Source organism: Panthera leo, chromosome B3, assembly GCF_018350215.1.
Source record: "Panthera leo isolate Ple1 chromosome B3, P.leo_Ple1_pat1.1, whole genome shotgun sequence".
NCBI classification, from domain to species: domain Eukaryota; kingdom Metazoa; phylum Chordata; class Mammalia; order Carnivora; family Felidae; genus Panthera; species Panthera leo.
This window is the reverse complement of record NC_056684.1, coordinates 146,915,220-146,941,344: the sequence shown is the minus strand read 5'-3', so window position 1 is coordinate 146,941,344 and position 26,125 is coordinate 146,915,220. Positions and strand designations below refer to the sequence as shown.

Genomic DNA, 26,125 nt, shown 5'->3' with positions numbered 1-26,125 from the left:
CTAAGGGGGATTCTGTAAGTGAAATGTTGCAAGGACCACAAAGTACCAGAGACATCACTACAAGCATGAAACCTACAGATATCACAATGACTCTAAACCTATAACTTTCGATAAGACTGAATGTAAATGGACTAAATGCTCCAACCAAAAGACATAGGGTATCAGAATGGATAAAAAAACAAGACCCATCTATTTGCTGTCTACAAGAGACTCATTTTAGACCTGAGGACACCTTCAGATTGAAATTGAGGGGATGGATAGCTATCATGCTACTGGAAGTCAAAAGAAAGCTGGAGTAGCCATACGTATATCAGACAAACTAGACTTTCAATTAAAGGCTGTAACAAGAGGTGAACAAGGGCATTATATAATAATTACAGGGTCTATCCATCAGGAAGAGCTAACAATTATAAATGTCTATGCACCGAATATGGGAGCACCCAAATATATAAAATAATTACAAACATAAGCAACCTTATTGATAAGAATGTGATCACTGCAGGGGACTTTAACACCCCACATACAACAATGGATAGATCATCTAGACACAGGATCAATAAAGAAACAAGGGCCCTGAATGATACATTGGATCAGATGGACTTAACAGATATACTTAGAACTCTGCATCCCAAGCAACAGAATATACTTTCTTCTCGAGTGCACATGGAACATTCTCCAAGATAGATCACATACTGGGTCACAAAACAGCCCTTCATAGGTATAAAAGAACTCAGATCATACCATTCACAGTTTCAGACCAAGATGCTATGAAACCTGAAATCAACCACAGGAAAAAGTCTGGAACACTTCCAAAAGCATGGAGGCTAAAGAACACCCTACTAAAGAATGAATGGGTCACGCAGGAAATTAGAGAAGAAATTAAAAAATATATGGAAACAAATGAAAATGAAAATACAACACTCCAGGGGCACCTAGGTGGCTCAGTCGGTTGAGATTCCAACTTCGGCTCAGGTCACAACTTCCCAGCTTGTGAGTCTGAGCCCCACGTCCGGGTCTGTGCTGACAGCTCAGAGTCTGGAGCCTGCTTTAGATTGTGTGCCTCCCTCTCTCTCTGCCCCTAACCCACTCGCATTCTGTCTCTGTCTCTCTCAACAATAAATAAACATTAAAAGAAAAGAAAATACAACAATCCAAATGATTTGGGATGCAGCAAAGGCAGTCCTGAGAGGAAAATACATTGTAATCCAAGCCTATCTCAAGAAACAAGAAAAATCCCAAATATAAAATCTAACAGCACACATAAAGGAAATAGAAGCAGAACAGCAAAGACACCCTAAACCCAGCAGAAGAAGAGAAATAATAAAGGTCAGAGCAGAAATAAACAATATAGAATCTAAAAAACTGAAGAGCCTATCAATGAAACCAAGAGTTGGTTTTTTGAAAAAATAAACAAAATTAATAAACCTCTAGCCAGCCTTCTCAAAAAGAAAAGGGAGATGACCCAAATAGATAAAATCATGAATGAAAATAGAATTATTACAACCAAACCCTTAGAAATACAAACAATGATCAGGGAATACTATGAAAAATTATATGCCAACAAACTGGACAACCTGGAAGAAATGGACAAATTCCTAAGCACCCACACACGTCCAAAACTCAAACAGGAAGAAATAGAAAATTTGAACAGACCCATAATCAGTGAAGAAATTGAATCAGTCATTAAAAATATCCCAACAAACAAGAGTCCAGGACCAGATGGCTTCCCTGGGGAATTCTACCTGACATTTAATGCAGAGATATTACCTATCCTTCTCAAGCTGTTCCAAAAAAAATAGAAAGGGAAGGAAAACTTCCAGACTCATTCTATGAAGCCAGTATTACTTTGATTCCTAAACCCGACAAAGACCCTACAACAAAGACAACTACAGCCCAATATCCCTGAAGAATATGGATGCAAATATTCTCAATAAGATACTAGCAAATTGAATTCAACAGCATATAAAACAATTATTCACCATGATCAACGGGATTCATTCCTGGGCTGCAGGCCTGGTTCAACATTCACAAATCAATCAGTGTGATACATCACATTAATAAAAGAAAAGATAAGAACCATATGATCTTGTCAATTGATGCAGAGAAAGCATTTGACAATCTTCAGCATCCTTTCTTAATAAAAACCCTCAAGACACTCGGGATAGAAGGAACACACTTGAACATCATAAAAGCCATTTATGAAAACCCCACAGCTAATATCATCCTCAATGGGGAAAAATTGAGATATTTCCACCTGAGATCAGGAACACGACAGGGATGTTCACTCTGACTGCTGTTGTTTAACATACTGTTGGAAGTTCTAGCATCAGCAATCAGACAACAAAAGGAAATCAAAGGTATCAAAATTGGCAAAGATGAAGTCAGGCTTTCACTTTTTGCAGATGACATGATACTACACATGGAAAACCCAATAGACTCCACCAAAAGTCTGCTAGAACTGATACATGATACATGAAATCAGAAAAGTCGCAAGATACAAAAGCAATGTACAGAAATCAGTTACATTCTTATACACTAACAGTGAAGCAACAGAAAGACCAATGGAGAAACTTATCCCATTCACAATTGCACCAAGATTAATAAAATACCTAAGAATAAACCTAACCAAAGATGTAAAAGATCTGTATGCTGAAAACTATAGAAAGCTTATGAAGGAAACTGAAGAAGATGCAAAGAAATGAAGAAACATTCCATGCTCATGGATTGGAAGAATAAATATTGTTAAAATGTCAATACTACCCAAATCAATCTTCACAATCGAAATTGCAATCCCAATCGAAATTGCACCAGCATTCTTCTCGAAGCTAGAGCAAGCAATCCGAAAACTTGTATGGAACCACAAAAGACCCAGAATAGCCAAATATTGAAGAAGAAGACCAAAGCGGGAGGCATCACAATCCCAGACTTTAGCCTCTCCTACAAAGCTGTCATCGTCAAGACAGCATGGTATTGGCACAAAAACAGACACATAGACCAATGGAATAGAATAGAGACTCCAGAATTGGACCCACAAATGTATGGCCAACTAATCTTTGACAAAGCAGGAAAGAATATCCAATGGAAAAAAGACAGTCTCTTTAACAAATGGTGCTGGGAGAACTGGACAGCAACATGCAGAAGAATGAATCTAGACCACTTTCTTACACCATTCACAAAAATAAACTCAAAACGGATAAAGGACCTGAATGTGAGACAGGAAACCATCAAAACCCTAGAGGAGAGAGCAGGAAAAAACCTCTCTGACCTCAGCCACAGCAAATTCTTACTTGACACATCTCCAGAGGCAAGGGAATTAAGAACAAAAATGAACTATTGGGACTTCATGAAGACAAAAAGCTGCACTGCAAACGAAACAATCAGCCAAATTAAAAGGCAGCCAACGGAATGGGAAAAGATATTTGCAAATGACATATCAGACAGAGGGTTAGTATCCAAAATCTATAAAGAACTCATCAAATTCCACACCCGAAAAACAAATAATCCAGTGACGAAATGGGCAGAAAACATGAATAGACACTTCTCTAAAGAAGACATCCAGACAGCCAACAGGCACATGAGAAGATACTCAATGTCGCTCCTCATCAGGGAAATACAAATGAAAACCACACTGAGATACCACCTCACGCCAGTCTGAGTGGCTAAAAAGAACAAATCAGGAGACTATACATGCTGGAGAGGATGTGAAGAAAAGGGAGCCCTCTTGCACTGTTGGTGGGAATGCAAACTGGTGCAGCCATTCTGGAAAATAGTGTGGATGTTCCTAAAAAAATTAAAAATAGGTCTACCCTATGTCCCAGCAATAGCACTGCTAAGAATTCAGCCAAAGGGTACAGGAGTGCTGATGCATAGGGGCACTTGTACCCCAATATTTATAGCACCACTTTGAACAATAGTCAAATTATGGAAAGGGTCTAAATGTCCATCAACTAATGAATGAATAAAGAAATTGTGGGATCTATTCACAATGGAATACTACCTGGCATTGAGAAAGAATGAAATGTGGCCTTTAGTAGCAACGTGGATGGAGCTGCAGAGTGCTGTGCTGAGTGAAATTAGTCATATGGAGAAAGACAGATACCGTATGTTTTCACTCTTATTTGGATCCTGAGAAACTTGACAGAAGACCATGGGGAAGGGGAAGAAAAAAAAAGTTAGAGAGGGAGGGAGTCAAACCGTAAAAGACTCTTAAAAACTGAATAAACTGAGGGTTGATGAGGGTTGGGAGGGAGGGGAGGATGGGTGATGGGTATTGAGGAGGGCACCTGTTGGGATGAGCATTGGGTGTTGTATAGAAACCTATTTGATAATAAATTTCATATTTACAAAATAATCTTATTTAATTGTCATTACTATGTTTTTTTTTAGTTTTATGTAAAATTTTTCAAATTCTATTTTATTTCCATCATTTTACTTTAGTCTACTATATTATATTCACTTTTTCAAATTATGAAATGATTTTTTTTTCTTTTCGTTATCTTTATTCTCTTTTTCATTTCTTTACTTTTTCTTAATTACAGAACAAAAAATTCATATTTATTTTTAATTTTTATTAAAAATATTTTCTTTAATCTTTTCTATATTCTTTACTTTTGTGTATATTATTTTCAAATTCTATTTTACTCCCATCTACCCATTTTACTCTACTTCAGTGTATTCATTTTTTCAAATTCTCAAATGATTTATTTTCCCCCCTGTTTTTCCCCTAATCTGTCAAACCACTTTCAACACCCAAACAAAACATACCTAGGATCTAGCATTAACTATTACATTTGTGTGGGTGTATGTTTAATTTTTAATTTTGATATTTTTGTAATTTTATTGTTTTATTTCAATATTTCTACTTCATTAATTCCTTTTCTCTCTTCAAAATGACAAAACGAAGGAATTCACCCCATAAAAAGACCATGAAGAAACGACAGCCAGGGATTTAACCACCACAGGTACAAGCAAGATGTCTGAACCAGAATTTAGAATCACGATAATAAGAATACTAGCTGGAGTCAAAAATAGATTAGAATCCCTTTCTGAAGAGATAAAAGAAGTAAAAAAAAAATAGCCAGAATCAAATTAAAAATGCTATACCTGAACTGCAATCACAGATGAATGCAGCTGTGGTAAGGATGGATGAGGCAGAACAGAGAATCAGCGATATAGAGGACAAACTTATAGAAAATAATGAAGCAGAAAAAAGAGGGAGATTAAGGCAAAAGAGCATGATTTAAGAATTTGAGAAATCAGTGACTCATTAGAAAGGAACATCAGAATCATAGGAGTCCCAGAAGAGGAAGAAAGAGAAATAGGGGTAGAAGGGTGATGTGAGCCAATCATAGCGGAAAACTTTCCTAATCTGGGGAAAGACACAGACATCAAAATCCAGGAAGCACAGAGGAACCCCATTAGATTCAACAAAAACTGGCCAGCAACAAGGCATATCATAGTCAAATTCACAAAATACTCAGGCAAGGAGAGAATCATGAAAGCAGCAAGGACAAAAAAGTCCCTAACATACAAGGGAAGACAGATCAAGTTTGCAGCAGACCTATCCACAGAATCTTGGCAGGCCAGAAAGGAGTGGCAGAGTCTATTCAGTGTGCTGAATCAGAAAAGTATGCAGACAAGAATTCTTTATCCAGGAAGGCTGTCATTCAAAATAGAAGGAGAGATAAAAGTTTCCCAGACAAACAAAAATTAAAAGAGTTTTTGACCACTAAACCATCCCTGAAAAAAATTTTAAGTGGGACTCTCTCAGGGGACAAAAGATGAAAAAAAAAAAAAAATATATATATATATATATATCAAAAGCAAGAAAGATTAGAAAGGACCAGAGAACACCATCAGAAACTCCAGCTCTACAAGCATCATCATGGCAATAAACTCACATCTTTCAGTACTCACTCTAAACCTCAGTGGACTCAATGCCCCAATCAAAAGACATAGGGTAACAGAATTGATAAGAAAACAAGATCCATCTATATGCTGTTCACAAGAGACCCACTATAGACCTAAAGACACCTTCAGATTGAACATAAGGGGATGGAGAACCATCTATCATGCTAATGGTCAACAAAAGAAAGCCCAAGTAGCCATACTTATATCAGACAATCCAGACTTAAAAATACTGTATCAAGAGATGCAGAAGGGCATTATATCATGATCAAGGGGTCTATAGATGAAGAAGACCTAATAATTGTAAACATTTATGCGCCAAATGGGAGAGCACACAAATATATAAATCAATTAATCACAAACATAAAGAAACTCACCAATAGTAATACCATAATATTAGGAGACTTCAACACCCCACTCATGGCAATGGACAGATCATCTCAACAAAAAATCGACAAGGAAAGAATGGCTTTGAATGACACACTGGACCAGATGGACTTAACAGATATATTCAGAATATTTCATCCTAAAGCATCAGAATATGCATTCTTCTCCAGTGCACATGGAACGTTCTCCAGAATAGACCATATACTGGGACACAAATCAGCCCTAAGTTAGTAAAAAGTACAAAAAGTACAAAAAGATCGAGATCATACTGTGCATATTTTCAGATCACAATGCTATGAAACTGGAAATCAACCACAAGAAAAAAATTGGAAAGGTAAAAAATACCTGGAGACTAAAGAACATCCTACTAAAGAATGAATGGGCTAACCTAGCAGTTAAGAGGAAATTAAAAAGTATATGGAAGTCAATTAAAATGATAACACCACAACCCAAAACCTCTGGGTCGCAGCAAAGGTGGTCATAAGATGAAAGTATATAGCATTCCAGGCCTTCCTAAAGAAGGAAGAAAAGATCTCAGATACACAACCTAACCTTACACCTTAAGAAGCTGGAAAAAGAACAGCAAATAGAACCCAAAACCAGCAGAAGACAGGAAATAATAAAGATTACAAAAGAAATTAATGCTATCGAAACCAAAAAACCAGTAGACCAAATCAATGAAACCGGAAGCAGGTTCCTTGAAAAAATGAACTGAATCATAAACCGCTAGCCAGTTTGATCCAAAAGAAAAAGGAAAGGATGCAAATAAGTAAAATCAAGAATGACAGAGGAAAGATCACAACCAACACAACAGAAATAAAAACAATAATAAGAGAATATTATGAGCAATTATATGCCAATAAAATGGGTAATCTGGAAGAAATGGGCAAGTTCCTAGAAACATACACACTACAAAACTGAAATAGGAAGAATATAAAAAATTTGAAACAGACCCATAAAGTAAAGAAATAGTATTAGTTATCAATAATTAGTCTTCATCAAAATGTGATGGGCCAATATTTCCATTTCAGATCACCAAATCCTAACTTTGTCTTGCCATACGCAGATAAGGTCATCAACGGGCATAAGTTATTATACTCCCCAGGCCTTCCTTTGGGTTCAAGGCCAATGGATAATTCAATAACAAACCCAACCTACCACGTGCTGAAGTGACCAAACGCAGGAGACCACACCGCCGAACCTTCAGCAGTTAAGATATTTGGAAGAAAATTAATATTATCAACCCCAATCTATTCCGGCAGGACAAGGGGCCTCCAGAAGATCACCAACACCATGCACTTTCAGAAGCTCTGTTCCAACAAAAAAGGAGAAAGATCAAAATAAAAACCAGACCGGACAAAAAATTAAAAGGTCCTTAATCGGAACCAGCAACCCAAATCAAGGAATTCAATGGCAATATTCAGACTGGAGCTTAAAATAAAAACCTCATGCGAAAAGCAGAAAAAAGAATCACATAAAAAAAAACCATATCACAACCAAAAAGCATTACCCCATCCACAAAAATGTAAATCAATGAGTACATTAGTTTTGCCAACAAAAAAAAAACAAATAAAAAATCAACAAGGAACCCACACAATTTGATCCAAAGGGAACAAAAATTTAAATAAAATCAAACAAAGGCAAATGGAACAAAGGTATAATAGTTGGCAGTATCAAAAAAAAAGGATGAAACCCAATATACCAGCATTATTTAGACACAAAATACTCCCAACTCACCAAATATAGAACCTAATTAAAAAAATGATTACCAAACTACACCATCCAGTGTGGAACCAACTATGACATTTTTTCATGTACCTCCAATTCAAAAATTTTCACAAGACCAACTATTTCATACCTAGCAACAGAATATGCAGGGCTGTCTCTTCCATAAGTCTGCAAAAAATTTAACGTGATTCATCCATAATAAAAGGATCAAAATTCATCCATAGACAAAAAACAATTCCGGGATCCTTTCTTTCTATAAAAACCCTCAAGAAAGTAGGGATAGAAGAAGCATAACTCGATATCATAAAAGCCATATATGAATGACCCAACACTAATATCATCCTCAATGGGGAAAAAGTGAGAGCTTCAATGTGCTTAGTGCTACTACAATAGTGAAGAACTAAGGTTTCTCTGCACAGCATTCTAGGGCCTAAATTCCTTTTTCTGGTGCTAAGGACATTTTCTCCCCTCCTGGTACAAAAAGGGTGTATTTCACATAGGAGATTTATATTCTGTTTAGGGAACAAAGGATGTTCAGTGCGTCTCTGCACTGGCTGTTTCTCAAGCATGTTTCATTCCAGCGGCATATTTGGGGTGGCATATTCTGCTCCCCTCCACCATGTAATGCTGGAGTAGAGACACTGGAATAAATGCCCTGTGAGTCTTGACAGGAACCTCCCTGCAGGGCCAGGCCTAGACTGCAGGGAGCTTTCAGTACTACCCAGCACCAGGCTGCTACCCCAGGTGAGTAGGTGCACAAGGGGTGAGGAAGGCTTTCCTGTCAGAAGCCAGTGTTTCCTTTTCCAGAAAGCAATCTAAAATATGAGTAGATGAGGGATGCTAAAGGGTGTTTTTAAATATCCTGTTCCATCAGAGCATTTAATGAACTCAGGCAGTGAGAAGACACTTGACGCTGCTACTCCAGGGCTTTTAGATATCTTCATCTAAGAGATGGAACCAGGACGCATTACTCCATTTTGTGCAGCAGTTTGGAGACACGCTTCTCCAGGAATAAGACGTCCAGATATCAGAGCCAACAACAGGTTCAGGTGGTCTCTGCCTCATTCAATACTGGTCCACAATGGGGAGAATTTTCTGTAAGGTCTTATCACTCAGTGGCAGGAGCTCAGTCTGCACACAGTTCAGGAGCCTGGCCAAGGACCCATGTCCTCAAACAAGGATTAGACTGGTGCTCTCTGAGTCCCAATGTACACGGTCTCCAGGACCGTCTCCAGATGGTTCTGGTCTTGTGTATGAAATACTCTGTCTCATGACTAGGCAAATAGTCCTAAGAGCACTAGGTTAAGTATGGGTGTGTCTGTGCCCTGAGAGCATCACCGTACAACGCCATCCTCTACCGGAGACCCTGAGACACATCCCCTCACAATGGACTGGAGCTGGAGAATCCTCTACCTGGTGGCAGTGGCGACAGCTAAGGGTCAGCCAAGTCCCTGGACACAGGAGAGGACCAGGACCAGTCAACATTGATTTCATCCACTCTTGTCCCCTCTCTACAGGTGTGCACTCCCAGGTTTTCCCGGTGCAGTCTGGGGCTGAAGTGAGGAAGCCTGGGGCATCAGTGAAGATCTTCTGCAAAGCATCTGGATACAGCTTCACTGATTACTATATGCACTGGGTGCGACAGGCTGCTGCACAAGGGCTTGAGTGGATGGGAAGCATTGACCCTGAAGATGGTGCTACAAGCTATGCACAGGAAGTTCCAGGGCAGACTCACTCTGACGGCAGACACATCCACAAACACAGCCTACATGGAGCTAAGCAGTCTGAGGTCTGCAGACACGGCCATGTATTACTGTGCAAGGACACAGTGAGGGGTTGTCAGTGTGAGCCCAGACACAAACCGCCCTGTAGAAGATCAGGACCACCAGGGGGTGCACATTATGCACCATTCTGTTTGTGTTCCCAGGAGCAGGTGCAGGTAGGGGTTGTTGGAAGGTTTTGTGCCATGGCCTGGGGCTTCCTCTCCATACAGCAGTTTCCCCCAGGAAGCCTCTCTGGACACATGATTCTGTGCTTACCTACTCGGGTCTGGTTTACAAAGTTTGTTTTACCAGGAACACTATATTTACATGAACAAGAGATAGAGTCTCTTACAATTGCTTACCCTTGTACTAAATATCAATGGTTTACACGTATCCTGATGCACATCAACTGAACATTTACAGGAGTCCCAGGTGCCCTCACTTTGCATCTAGGACCACAGGATCCCATAGCTCCTGGTTATCCTCACCCTGCTCTTGTCCCAGTCAAACACCATGACACTTCATTCATGTCACTTTGCTTCTCAGAACTTTATATGTGTTACAGTTTTCTTCAAATACTTGAAACTACAAGAGAAAAAGCATCTACATGTATTAGTCAGGATAATCCTGAGGAACAGAACACAAAGCACATTGGCTTACATGACTAAATAGGCTGAGAAGTCCCATGATATACTATCACATGCTGGATACCCAGTAAAGTCAAAGGTGTAATTCTCATCTGATTCCAAACTAGTGTCAAGTCTGAGAACTGGGGACCTGATGGTTTAACTTTCACTCCAAGGGCAAGAGGAAGCCAATGTTACAGCTCAAGCAGGCACACAAGAAGTAAAAATGAGAGAATTTGCTTCACTTTTATTTTTATTCTATTCATAACCGTAATGGATTGGGTGATGCCCACTTACCAAGACACCAAAACGCAAGAACACAGTGCACACAGCACTCACCGCAAACCCTTCCTGAAGCGCCAGTCTCCGTACAGCATATGAACTCTTCTTAATGTAGCCATGGCTCTCAGAAGCAGAAAACATAACAGGTTTTCTAAAACACAGAAGAACACAGAGACCTAGACAATATGAGAATATGGAGGAATTCATCCCCAAAGAGAGAACAAGAAAGGACCGTATCCAGGGATCTAATCAAAACAGATATAAGGAATAGGCCTAAAACAGAACTGAAAACAACAATAGTAAGGATAATGGATGGGCTTGAGAACAGCATAGAAGACATCAAGGATATGCATACCACAGATATAAAAGACATAAAAAATTGGTCAACGGTGAAATTTAAAAATTCTATGAAAGAGACATGATGCTTACTGCACATAATAATGGGTGGAAGCAGCGGAGGAATGACTAAGGTTATAGAAGGTTATATCCTTCTATATAAGGATATAGAAGGTAAAATTATGGAAAATAAGGAATCAGAAAAGAGAGGGTAAACTAACTTCTTGGGTTATGGATGTAGACTTAGAGAACTCAGCCACTCTGTACAGTGTAGTAAAATTCCTTTCATAGGAGTCCCAAAAGAAGAGAGGGAAAAAGGGACAGAAGGTTTATTTGTGCAAATTGTAGCTGAAAGTTGCCCTAACCCAAAGAAGGAAATGAACATCCAAATCCAGAAGGCACAGAGAACTCCTATCAAAATCAACAAAAGTAGGCCATTACCAAGAGAAATCATAGAAAATTGACATGATGTAGAGATAAAGGAAAAATCCTAAAAGCAGCAAGAGAAAAGAAGTCCCTAAGAAGGGAAGGCAAATAAGGTTAGTTCCCCTCACAGAAACTTACCAAGAGAGAAGGGAGTGTCATCATACATTCAATGGACTGAATGGGAAAAAAATGGGCAGGCAAGAATACTTTATCCAGGAAGTTTGTCATTGAGAAGAAGGAGAGATAAAGAGCTTCCCAGACAAACAAAATCTAAAGGAGTCTGTGACCCCTAATCCAACCCTGCAAGAAATACTAAAGGGGACTCTGAATGCGAAAGAAAGACCAAGGGCAACAAACACTAGAAAGGAACAGAGAAAATCTCCAGAAAAAAAATTACTTTACAGAAACATTGTGATAACACAGTTAAACTAATATCATATCTTTCAGTAATCACTGTGAATGTAAATGAACTAAAAAGTCCAGTCAAAAGACACAGGGTATCAGAATGGATTAAAAAAACAAGATCCAGGTATATTCTGCCTGTAAAAGACTCCTTTGAGACCTAGAGATACCTGTTGATTGAAAGTGAAGGGTTGCAGGACAATTTATCATGCTACTGGACATAAAAAGAAAGCTGTAGTACCATATTCATATCAGGCAACATAGATTTAAAGTACAAAGTCTGCAAAAAGAGATGAAGAAGGGCATTATATCCTAAAGTGGTTTATCCAACAAGAAGCACTAACAACTGTAAATATTTATGACCACAAATTGGGGCACTGAAATATGTAAAGCAATTAATGACATAAAAAAATCTCATTGATAATAATACGCTAGTAGTAGGGGACTTTCACTTGTAAGTAGGGGACACCCCACTTACAAAAATGAACAGGTCGTGTAAGAAGAAAATCTAGAAGGAAACAATCGCTTTGAATGACACAGGTGCAGATGGACTTAACAGATATATTCAAAACTTTCCATCTTAAAGCAGCAGAATACATTCTTGTCGAGTGCACATGGAACATTCTCCAGAATAGATCACACACTGGGTCATAAATCAGCCCCTACAAGTACAAAAACATTGAGACTATGGCATGCATATTTTCAGATCAGAACACTATGAAACTTGGAGTTGACCACAAGGAAAAATTTGGAAACACCACTAATAGTTGGAGTAAAAGACCATTGCACTGAAGAATAAAGCGGTTAACCAGGAGACTAAAGAAGAAATAAAAATACATGGAAGCAAATGAAAATGTTAGCGTTGACAGTCCAAATCCTGTGGGATGCAGAAAAAGCAGATTTTAGATGGAAGTATATAGCAGTACAGGTCTAACACGATAAAAATAAAATTTTAAACACACAACCACTTTACACCTAAAGAAGGTAGAAAAGGAAGAGCAAATGAACCCTAAAGTCAGACGAGGAGGGTAAACGATCATAGAGTACCTATAAATGGCATAAGATTATTCAAACAGAAAAGAAAAAGGACCCAAAGAGACAAAATCATGAATTTCATGGGACAGATCACAACCAACACCAGAAATACAATCAATTATAAGGGAATATTACGAAAAACTATATACCAACCAATTAGGCCATCTGGAAGAAATGAATAAATTCCTAGAAACATGTAAACTACCAAAATTTCAACAGGAAGAATTAGAAAAGGAGAATTACACACCAATTGCCCAAGTGAACATGGATGCAAAAAATATCAACAATATACTTACAACTTGACTCCAACAGTACATTAAAAGAATCATTTACCAGGATGAAGTCGGATTTATTCCTGGGGTGCAAGGATGGACCAATATTAACAATCAGTCAAAGTTATACACCATATCAATAATAGGATAAGACCCAAATGATCCTTTCAATAAATGCAGAGAAGCATTTGATAAACTACACTATCTTTTCTTGATAAAAACCATCAAGCAAGTAAAGATAGATGGAAAATTCTTCAACAACATAAAGGCCACATACAAAACATGCACTGTTAACATCATCCTCAATAGGGAAAACTGAGTGCTCTCCACATATGGTCAGGAACATGACAGGGATATGCACTGTCACTAATTTTGTTCAACGTAGTACTAGAAGGCTTAGCCTCTGCAATCAAACAATGAAAAGAAATAAAACGCGAAGATATTTGAAAGGAATAAGTCAAACGTTCACTCTTTGCAGGTTACATGATACCCTGTGTGTAAAATCCAAAAGATTCTACCAAAAGACTTCTAGGACGGAAACAAAACTCAGAAAAGTTGTAGGATACAAAGACAACATCAAGTTATTGGCACTATATACATACACCAAAAATGAAGCAGAAAAGAGAGACATTAAGGAATCAGACCCATTTACAATTGCACCAAAAATCATAACATACCTAGGAATAAACCTAACCAAAGATGTTAGAGATCTGTATGCTAAAAACTATAGAAAGCATATGAAGCAAATTACACAAGACACAAAGGAAGAGCATTCCATGGTCATGGATTGGGAAACAAATATTGGTAAAATATCACTACTACTCAAAGCAACCTACACATTCAATGTGATCCTTACCAAAATAACACCAACATTCTTCACAGAAAAAGAACAAAGAATTTTAAAATTTGTATAAAACCAGAAAACACCGAATAGGCAGAGCAATGTTGAAAAAGACATCCAAAGCTGGAGGCATCACAATTCTAGACTTCAAGCTGTATTACGAAGCTGTAATCATCAAGAAAGTATGGTACTGGCACAAAAATAGATACATACATGAATGGGACAGAATAGAGAACCAGATTTGCTGAACAGTCTGTTCAGCAAATGGTGCTGGGAAAACTGGATAGTAACATGCAGAAGAATGAATCTGGCACACTTTCATACAGCAAACACAAAAATATATTCAAAATGGATGAAAAACGTAAACGTATGACCAAAAAACATCAACATCTATAAGAGAAAACAGGCAGAAACCTCTTTGACCTCGACCTCGGCAACTTCTTAATAGACATGCCTCTAGAGGCAAGGAAAACAAAAGCAAAAAATGAACTATTGGGACCTCATCAAGATAAAAAGCTTCTACACAGTGAAGGAAACAGTCAACAACATTAAGTGGCAACTGACAGAGGAGTGAAGATATTTGAAAATGACATACATGGTAAGAGTTAGTATCCAAAATCTATAAGAACTTAAACACAGAAGAACAAACATCCAGTGAATGGTCAAAAGACATGAGCAGACACTTTTCCAAAGAAAACATCTGGATGGCTAAGAGACACATGAAAAGATGCTCAACATCACTCATCATTGGGGAAAATCAATTCAAAATCATGATAAGATACCACCTCACACCTGTCAGAATGGCTAAAATGAACAATTCAGGAAACAACAGATATGGGCAAGGATGTGGAGACAGAGGAACCTTCCTATACTCTTGGTGGGAATGCAAAGTGGTGTGACCACACTGGAGAAGAGTTTAAAAAGTTAAAATAGAATTACCTTATGTCCCACCAATTTCTCTACAAGGTAGTTACACAAAGGACACAAAAATTCTGATTCAAATAGCTAAACGGGTGATGGAGATTATGTAGGTCACTTGTTGTGATGCACACTGGGTGTTAATGTATGTGATGAATCACTAAATTTTATTCCCAAAACTAAAACTACACTACATGTTAACTAACAAAGATGTAAATAAATAAAATCTTCAGACATTAAAAAACAGGGGATAAAAAGGAAGGGGACAAATGTTGTTACAAATGGTCATAACCAATGGGATCTAGGGCAGTGAGTCTAACAACTTGCATTTACCCATTTTATCCCTAACTGGTAGTGGACATTAATTAACAAAGATAATCATGATTCCCAATGTTGGTGCCACGTGAGTGGGAATTCAAACCCCAGCTGCCCTTCCCAGCTCCTCTGTGACCACATCTCATGGGCAGTCTGTCTAGACAGCTGGCATCTATGTATTGCCTGTGTGTAGACGTCCTTGCTCCTGGACCAGACTCATTCACCCAGGTCTGCTGGGTACTCAGAAAGCACAGACTAGTGTCACCCGGCATTCCTTGTACTTCCCATTCCTCACTAGGGAACAAGCTCAGCCTTGAGGATGCATGGTTACCATGTGCTGTTCCACTGGTCTACACCACCTGACACCACCCATGTATTCCAGTACTTGCTTCTGAAGGGAATTTCCAAACAGATGACAATTTCACTAGTGATTTACACCAAAAAATAATTGGATCCAAGTGAGGGCACAATATTGGATTTTAGCTGCATGTTAAGGGGAACTTTGTTTTCATTCTTAGAAGACAGAGAAGAGGTTTATACCAGAGACAAGGTCACAAGGAGGATCCTCCCAGAACCAGCAGTGGACCATCGCCTTACTGAGAGAGGGTACATTTCACATACAATAGAAGCTGTGAATGTATAACATCTGGAGGGAGTGACCTCAGAGGGTGGAGGGGCCACAGGGTGGCCAGGACATCTCTTTACCCTCAGGTGAGGGACCTCCCGAGTCATGTCACTTGTCCACAATACAGTCAGCTTAGGGTGGCTATGGTTCTGGTCTTACATCCCAGAGCCCAGTTGGTAGGGCTGCCCCCGACCTCCACTGGCTAGTGTCCAACAACGTCCAATCAAGGCTGCAGAAAACAGGATGCATGTCATCCCCAGAAGTCCTCTCTCAATGGCAATGACACCTTTATGTGTCTTTCCTTGTTGTTATCTGTCTTTCTTCATGTTTCTTTCCTTACCGTTTCTCTTCACCTCAGTGCATTTTGGGGACATCCATGCATATCCACCTGGGTTCAGTTAGACACTCAGATCCAGAGGGAGACTTGAACTTCATGCAAGAAAGTGTCTGTGCCTGGTGATGAGGGGTTTCATCCCACAATTCTCAAGGTATTCCCTCCCACAGATGTGCTGTCTTCAGGACCTACTCATCTTCAGTTCCGAGACGGACATTTGGTGACTGCCCATCTGTGTCCTGAACTCCATCCCCAGACTCACACACATGGCAGTAATATCAATGTGTCAAAATTAATCTCATGTGACAAGTCCCTTTGGCCACATAAGTTATTCTACACAGGTTCAAGAATGACATAGATGACCACAGTCCACACTGATGTCAGGGAAAGTTCACCTCCCTCCCACATGACACTCACATTACCACACCCCCAAATCCTGCAACATGTCAAATCATTACATATTAAGTCAAGTCCAAAACGTACCTAAATTTCACTACCTCTAAAACCCCAAATCTAACCATGTAGCTTGGGTAGGGTGAGACTGTGGTACCTTCCATCCTGGGGTGAAACCCTCTCCATCAGCCGACCTGCATTTCTAGAAAACCATTTTTGTTTTCTGAATGCTTCTGCATGGTAACCATAACATAACAGGTACTGACATTCCTATCCCAGAAGAAATACAGTGTAATTTAGAAGTGCATCACCAACAAGAAACAATTTGATTATCAATCTGGGGAAACCCGTTACGTTCAAAGACAGAATGCTCTGAATCTCAGACTCCAACTTGCCTCTGGGATTCACACTTCCTTTTTTCTTGAAGGTGGTACATGTTTGAAGCTGAGCACATTTATCCCAGTTTCATGAAAGTAGAATTTCTGAGCCCAAAAATCTTTTGTTCTCTCGATTATCAAACAAAAAGTTCTTCTGACTCTCGCCAGCTGATAAGGATAACTATTCAAAATTGTTGCTCACCAATGATTGAAGGAAATATAACTGTATCTTTACAGGCAAGAAGCAGAGTGAAGGGTTGAAAGATGGAAAATATGTAGGAGGAGACATCCTGTGAACAGAAGGGTCTGCAGTGCTCATGATGGCAGGATCTCACCCTTGCCTGTTGCATAAATGGGGAGGGGAATAAAGGAGTCACTGTATCTCTGCAGGGGTCTGTGAAACAACAGGAGCACGGGGACCACCGGGGGCAATCACAACCACCGGGGGAACTCAGAGACCAGGGAGCTCATGATCCATGACAAGAGATTGGTTGAGGACTGGTCTCCTCTCAAGGGCTTTCAGATCCAGGCTCTGCACACTTCTTCTGACATGAACACAGCAAAGAGTTTGTAAAAGCTGGGGAAACACACAGGTGTCCTCCGTGTTTAAATAAACCATGATAATGGGAATACACAAATTTTCCCGGGTCAGGCACTGGGATAAATATATCTTTGATCACTCCCACATTAACAAGTGTTTAGAAGAATAATGATCTCCATTTCATAGATGAAGAAATATTTTTAATTAACATCATCCTTCCTTATCTCAGGTGTTTTGCCTTCAACATATTTTAATAAAATTCAACCATTTTAACGTTATTGAGGCTTTCTTTTTTTAATGTTTATTTATTTTTATGGGAGAGAGAGACAGACTATGAGCGGGCAAGGGGAAGAGAGAGAGAGGAGACACAGTGTCAGAATATGAAGCAGTCTCCAGGCTCTGAGCTGTCAGCACAGAGCACGACACAAGGCTCAGACTCATGAACTGTGAGACCATGACCTGAGTCAAAATCGGACACTTAACCAACTGAGCCACCCAGAGGCTCCATATTGAGGGTTTCCATTGATGTCCACATAGGGTTCATGTGTAAATGACCCCTTGTGGCTGTAGAAAAACCCTGGCATCTCCATCAGCTCTGTGAGTCTCTGTCGAGGCTTCTCACTCTCTCCAATTTGTGACAGAATAGACCTGGCTTCCACCCATCACTCTCCTGGGACTTCTAGAAGGTCAGGAACCTGCAAACCTCACTGGGATGTCCAGCCTTGTCCTGCATGTGGTTCAGGAGGCCGGTGGGTCCCCTGATGGGGAGCACAGGTTCAGATACTGGGACTACTCTCACCTCATACGTGATCTTGGACATTCACACACTCTGTCTCTGCTGCAGTGTATCTGTTAACCTGTACAATGGTGGTATACTGATTCTTACCTCAAGTGTTTGGGTGCATATGTGAAAATAAGGATTATCATGGGTACTGATAATCACTGCAGCAAAATCACAAATTAATAAATCACAATGTCCTGAAAGATATTGTGACACCAAACACTGCCCCATCCCTTACACCTGCCAAAGGTCACTGGCTTCTTGAGGATTCTATTGCAAAATTTGCTATATTGTCAAAGGACATCTGTATGCTGATTAAACCCTCCCATCCCTGAAACTGTAGCTGGGTGAAGAGCCCCAGCCCCTAAGTGTTCACATTCAGTGATCAGAACAGAACACAGACATCTCACCATGGAGTTTGGGTTCACTTTGGTTTTCCTTGGTTCTATTTTAAACAGTAATTCATGATGAACAAGAAACACTGACTATGTTAGTGGATATGAGTGAGAGAAACAGTGGATGTGTGACATTTTCCTGACTTGTATCCGTAGATGTCTTGTGTGACGTACAGCTGGTAGAGTCTGGGGGAGAACTGAGAAGCCTGGCGGGGGAGGGGGTCCCTGAGACTCTCCTGTGCAGTCTCTAGATTCACCTTCAGTAGCTAATTGATGAGGTGGGTCTGCTAGACTCCAGGGAAGGGGCTGAATGGGGGTCTACATATCTGTATGGTATAAGATAAGGACCAAATGTCATTATTTTACTCACTGGAATTCAAACCACTTGTGAAAGAGGCCATTTTTTCCCTAATTTTAATTCTATGAAATCTCATGGAGGATTTGCTGACTGCATCCAGACACATTTCACTCTGGTCTCTGTAATCTGCTCCACTGGTCTGTGTGTCTGACTCTGTGCCAGCAGCACAGTGTTATAGACAATGTACCTCTGCAATATACTTAGAAAGGAGGATGTGTGCTGTCTCCAGGTTTGTTCTTCTTTCTCAGGATTGTTTTCTCACTTCTGTGTGCTTTGTGGTACCATATAAATAAGAATTTCCCAGATACATTCATTGACATTTTTATTAACTCAACTAATACTAGAAATTATTAGAACAGATAAAAGGAATAAAAAGTGTAATAAAACAAAAAATTAACAAATTGAAATTGATATCTGGAAAGCTAAATGCAATTGAAAACGCATCTCTACTAGGAAAATAGGTAAAACTCAAACAGATACAATCAGAATTAAGGAGGGGACATAACTGATACCAAAGAAGTGAAAAACAATAACAGAAAATTCCTAGATAATTATAGACCCATTATTAGATAACTAAGGGCAACTAGGCAATTTCCAGAGACAAACAATCCGCAAGACTGTACTTGAAGAAACAGAAAATTAACAGGATGAAAACAAATAAAATTCAATCTATAATCTAATCATACACCGCCCCAAAAGAAAAAAGTCAGCTTAGTAACACAGGGCTTTATCTATGAATTATATCAAAATATAAAAGACACTTAATGACAATACCTCTCAGACTCTTACCAAAAACTGAAAAGAAAGGAATATGCCCCAATTCATCTACAAGACCAACCTTACTATGCTGCAAAATCGAAAGACACCGTAAGAAGAGAAACTAAAGGCCAATATCTCAGATGGACATACATGCAAAACTCCTAGCATAGTGAATGCAACAGCACAATGAAAGGGTCATATGTGACAATGCAGTCACATCTGTGGATCATCTAGATCATCATCTATTGATACATATAAAACTAGACAAAATTCAACAAATTGTCATTATTAAAAAATCTCAGCAACTGAGGGAAAGAAAGAAATTACCTCCACAAAATCGTGGCCATAGATGAAAAGGCCACACCTGACAGCATATTTAACAGTGAAAAACTGAAGCTTTTCCTGTCACATTAGGAGCCAGGCAAGGATGCTCATTCCCTACATAGGTATTCCACATGGTAACATGAAGACCAGTAAAATATGGCACCCAATGTATGTCATCTTGTCACATTGCTTATTTGGAGGAAAGTCACTTGAGTAACAGCTAGTCTAAGGAACCTGTGACCCTTCTTTGTCCCCCTAAGAGCAGGAAATAAATCTCTCCTGGGAAACTTCTTCCCCTATACCAGAATGGAACAACCATCCTTAGCACCAGAAATGGGAACTTAGCACCAAGAAGGCTGTGCCAACAAGCCTTGTTAATTCCTCACTAATTGACTTGCCCAAACCCAAATCTCTGTCTTGTTAACTCTTCGCAAATCCATTTTTTTTTTCCTAAAAGGCACAAGGGCCACCTACTTTCTTCATTCTCTGGGTGTCATATTATTAGGAAGCTTGTGCACATGCAAATGAAATTTATTCTCTTCTGTAGATCTGTCTTATGTCAATTGAATCCTTAGACCAGACAAAGAACACAGAAGCAAAGAAGGAAAAAGCTTTCTGCTCCAAGTTGAAGATGTACCCATAAAAATTAGGTAAGAAAATGAAATGAAGACATGTAAATCAGTAAGAAGAAAATTATTTGTTTGAGAATCACGCGAACTTACATATAGTGAAACCTTAGAAACTCCACAAAAAAAGTATCAGAACTAATAAACTCAGGAAAAGTTCAGGGTACAAATCAACATACAAAAATATGTTGTATTTCCATACACCAAAAACATAGTATATGAAAAAACTAACAAAATCACACAATTGAAAATGGCACAAAATGGAGCACCTGTGTGGTTCAATCCGTTAAGAGCCTACTGTTGATTTTGGCTCGGGTCATGATCTCATGGTTCCTGAGTTTAATTCTGAGGCAGGGTCTGCAATGATTGTTTACAGCCTGCTTGGGATTCTCTGTCCCTTTCTCTCTCTCTGATCTCTCTCTCCTTCTATCTGTCACACAAAAATAAACACATATTAAAATTATATGGCACAAAATAAAGTATTTAGGATTAAATTTCACTAAAAAGTAAAATAACATACCAAACATGACCTGCTGGGAGAAAGACATGTAAAATGGCAAACACAGATGAAAAGATCACTGTGTTCACAGATTAGAATTATTTATACTGTCACAGTCCCTTCTGCAAGAAGTGATCCAGAAGTGCCTCTCAAACACTGGTTTTAAATTTGAAACAAATCTAAGTCTGGAGCCTGATATATAGTCAGAGGATATGCAAATAGGGCCCTCCCTGTGCTGATTAAACCAGTCAGGCTCCAACCCTGCAGCTGGGAGAGGAGCCCCAGCCCCGGGAGTCCCAGGTGTTCCCATTCTGTGATCAGCACAGAACACACACACCTCACCATGGAGTTTGTGCTGGGCTGGGTTTTCCTGGTTGCTCTTTTAAAAGGTAATTCACGGTGAATGGGAGACACTGAGTATGTGAGTGGACATGACTGAGAAAGAGTGCATGTGTGACAGTTTCCTGACCAAGATGTCTTGCGTCTGCAGGTGTCCAGTGTGACGAGCAGCTGGTGGAGTCTGGGGGAGACCTGGTGAAGCCTGGGGGGTCCCTGAGACTCACCTGTGTGGCCTCTGGATTCACCTTCAGTAGCTACCACATGAGCTGGGTCCGCCAGGCTCCAGGGAAGGGGCTGCAGTGGGTCGCAGCAATTAGTGGTAGTGGAAGTAGCACAAACTACGCAGACTCCGTGAAGGGCCGATTCACCATCTCCAGAGACAACGCCAAGAACACGCTGTATCTGCAGATGAACAGCCTGAAGACCGAGGACACGGCCACATATTACTGTGCAAAAGACACGGTGAGGGGACCTCACCGGGAGCCCAGACACAAACCTCCCTGCAGGGGGGATCAGCACCACCAGGGGGCGCACACTATGCACAATTCTGCTTTGTGTTCCCAGGAGCAGGTGCAGATGGAGGTTAAAGGAAGCTTTCCTGTCAGGGTCTGGGGCTTCCTCTCCACACAGCAGTTTCTCTAGGGAGCCTCTCTGGTCACAGGATTCTGTCTTTATCTATTAACTCTCTGAATTAGCAACTGTGTTGTCATAGGAAAACAACCCTAACATGCACAAAGACACAGTTGTTTGCATTGCTTACTCCTGTCTCTCCGTATGAGTGAATTGCAGATTTCCTGACGCACAACAGCTGAACCTTTACAGGAGTCCCAGATGCACTCACTGTGCAGCCAGGACTACAGGATCCCCCAGACCCCCATCATCTTCACCCAGCACTTGTCCCAACAATGTGACACACTTCCCTCCTGGCACTTGCTACTCAGGACTTTAAATGAGCTACAGCTTTATCCAATTCCTCTAAAGAAGAGATAATTCATCTCCATGTATTAGTCAGGATTCTCCCGAGGAACAGAAACCAAAGAACATTGGTTTCCATGACTAAATACATTGATAAGCCCCACATTCCACTCTCACATGCTGGAGACCCAGGAAAACCAGTGGTGTAATTCTCATCTGATTCTGAACTAGTTTCTAGTCTCAGAACGTGAAGAGCTGATGATGTAACTCTCAGAACAAGGCCCAGAGGAGACCAATGTTCCAATTCAAACAGGCACATGGCAAGTAAAACTGAGGGAATTCCTCCTCCCTCTGCATCAGTTTCTATTCTTAACCTTAATGGAATGGGTGATGCCCAGGCAGACAGAAACCATGGATAGAAATGCCAGTCTCTTCTGGAACACATCACAGACATCCACAGAAACAGTGGGGAGTCTGGGCACCCATGATGCAGTCAAGATGACACATAAAGGTAATCATGACAAGTCAACCTCCTGTAAATGTGCAGGTCAAAGACTGAAGATTTAGAAGTCCATGCCATGACTGGCATGGAGCCTGGTGGGCATAGCTGTGCTTCTGTGGAGAAGGAAGGCAGAGTCGCATAGGGGGCATTGTGGTCTGAAATCCCCTGGGGGACTTGGGGAGAGACAGTTCCCTTCTCAGGGTGCATTTCTTTTTTTTTTTTTTTTCAACGTTTTTTATTTATTTTTGGGACAGAGAGAGACACAGCATGAACAGGGGAGGGGCAGAGAGAGGGAGACACAGAATCGGAAACAGGCTCCAGGCTCCGAGCCATCAGCCCAGAGCCTGACGCGGGGCTCGAACTCACGGACCGCGAGATCGTGACCTGGCTGAAGTCGGACGCTTAACCGACTGCGCCACCCAGGCGCCCCAAGGGTGCATTTCTTAAAAGGTGTATTGCCTCTCGTGGGGCAGGAGAGCTGACAGGCACCATTGCACTGCCCTGGTCATTAGCATAGGAGCCTCTGTTGAGAGCAGCTAACTGAACACTGCCTTCTTGTCGTTCTTCACCATGAACTCCAAGCCCCTTGTGTTCATGCAACTGCCCTTCTGGGATAACTAGCTCCAGGCACAGCACAGCGAGACCCTCTCACAGAGGATCAGTGGGGTCCCAGTCACATTGAGTTCATATAATTTGGAGTTTTGAAATCCAGCTAGAGCTCCTGAGATAAAACATAAGAGCCCTGTGCCACCAGGTGGGCCAATGGTTTGGACACAGACAGGGTGAAGGCAGGGTTCTGATGGAAGCCCAGGACCCACAGGTACAGATTGTTCTCTCTGTGGGAGGGCTTCCTGAACAGGGGAGGCTGGGAACTCCAACTCAAGGGACTAGACAGGGAGCTGATGCCAATATTTCCTCCCACCAATCAGCATGGACAGAATTCAGTGAGCAGCACAGAACCTCCCAGTAGAAGCTGAGCCACTGACACCAAGCTATACCCCCCGTTGCCTTCCTCAGGTGCTTCCTTACTAGAGAAAGAGGGCCTGGAAACCAGATCAGCACTGCGCCCCTCCTTCAAAAGATGGCATATACCCCCAAAGGCACCAAGTCTACTGACCATATAGTGAGGCATAGCTTCACCTCTAGGGGAAATAGGAATTAGCCTCTTTTACAGGCAGAACACACTCACCTAGTTAAAACTCACAACAGTGTGGACAATGTCTAAACACTCATCACTGGAGACAAGGAGAAGCTCTGCAGAGGACTTAGCTGAGGGACAGAGCAGCCAATACACGACAGCACAGTGCACACAGAATATGCAACAAATGCTTCCTAAAGTGTCAAGCCCTCAACAGCAATTGAACTTCTCAATAAAGACACTACTCTAGAAGCAGAAACCAAAACAGGATTTTCTAAAACACTTAAGAAAGCAGAGACATAGACATACACCATGATGGAGGAATTCATCCCAAAAGAAAAAACGATAAAAGGTCATTGCCAGGGATATTATTAAAGCACATATAACTAATATGCCTCAAACAGAATTTCTAAAGACTCTCACAAGGAAATAGAATTTTTAACAACTATCATAAGGATACTTGCTGTGCTTGAGGAAAGCATAGGAGACATGAAGGAAACCCTTACTGCAGATAGAAATGACCTAAAACCTAGTCATGTTGAAATTTTAAATGTTGTAACCAAGATGTTTCAAGTCTCCACAGACTAAACCCTACAAACTCGGACCCCTCTGAATGGAGAGTTGTTGAGGCCATAATCTCACATGTGTTCTGACAGGAGCTGTTCCCTCCACTGTCCCTGGCTCTGGCTCTCTCCTGCAGGTGAGGAGGAGTAGGTTAGGAATACTCCACTGAAACCATCTGTCTCCTGCACCTGAGTCTCCCACAACATGAGGCCCAGACCTTCCTCACCCTCATCTGTAAATGAAGTCAGTTGTACTGAAACAGATCTGCACCTTGGTTTAGGGAATTGCTCCAGCTCCCCCCTGCCCTGGGCAAAACTCTGCAGCTGCAGGTGGGGACAAAATGAGGGCTCAGTTTAGGGGTGAGTGGCAGCTGCACTTCTTTGAGGATTGCTTGTCCTAGTGGCATGAGACCCCTGCCGTACAAGTCAGGTCTGGGGCAACCAGGCTCCCAGCATCCCTAGTGGACTGTGCCCAGGGCAGAGTTTCCATCCTGGGAGTGGGGCTGCAAACAATGAGTGAGTCCCACATCTCAGTGGCACCTGTTGGGGCTTGGCCTCAACAGCAAACAGCTTAGGGTCACTGACATCCTGTCCCTCTGGGAAAGAGTCCTCTGAACAGGAGCTGGTCACCAGGAACCCCGGTATTGGTTGCAACAGTCTGGAGGGGAGGTTGCAGCCAGGCTCAGTGGCACATGCCTATAGTCCCAGCTCCTTGCACTGGAGTTTCCATTTGCTGAGCTGGGGTGGGGAAGGAAAGGCACATACCTTAGCTCAAAATTCTAGCTTTGCCGTCTGTCAGTATATTTTCTGGAATAAATGTTTCTTCATGGGCTGTAGGCCAAGAAGGCCATTTAAAGACACTGTAAATACATCATTTGAGATTTTATTCATATTCCAGATAGTAAACATTCAATGGAGTATTACTTTCAGGTGTAAAATATAGTGATTCAACATTTCCATACAACACCCAATGCTCATTATGAGTGCGGCCCTGCAACCCCATCACCTACTTCCCCAAACCTCCTCCCACGTTCCCTCTGGTAACCATAAGTTTGTTTTGTATAGGTAAGAATCTGTTTTGTTGGGTTTATATGTTCCATGGGTTAAGCCTAAGACTCTTGATTTGGGTTCATGTCTTGATTTCATGGATCCTGAGATCAAGCCCCATTTTGGTTTCTGCACTGACAGCAAAGAGACTGCTTGGGATTCTCCTTCCCGCTTCCTCTGCTCCTCGCCCCATTCTATCTCAACATAAATTTAAAAACATTGAAAAAAGTTTATTTCTTGGTGTAGCTCTTCTCTCTTCTTTGTCCCATTTCCCATTTGAAGTTTCTTAAATTCTACATATGAATGAAATCATATATTTGTCTTTCTCTCACTTGTTTCAGTTAGAATACTCTCTAGCTCCATCCATATCA

At 40.8% G+C, this 26,125-nt stretch overlaps 1 gene segment (V, D, J or C); it reads left to right on the top strand.

The window, feature by feature from the left end:
- Positions 1–21,578: 21,578 nt before the first annotated feature.
- LOC122223233 lies at positions 21,579–22,270 on the top strand. The segment is given in 2 exon segments: positions 21,579–21,639; positions 21,741–22,270. Coding segments are annotated over 2 exon segments (537 nt in total).
- The last annotated feature ends 3,855 nt before the right edge of the window (positions 22,271–26,125 follow it).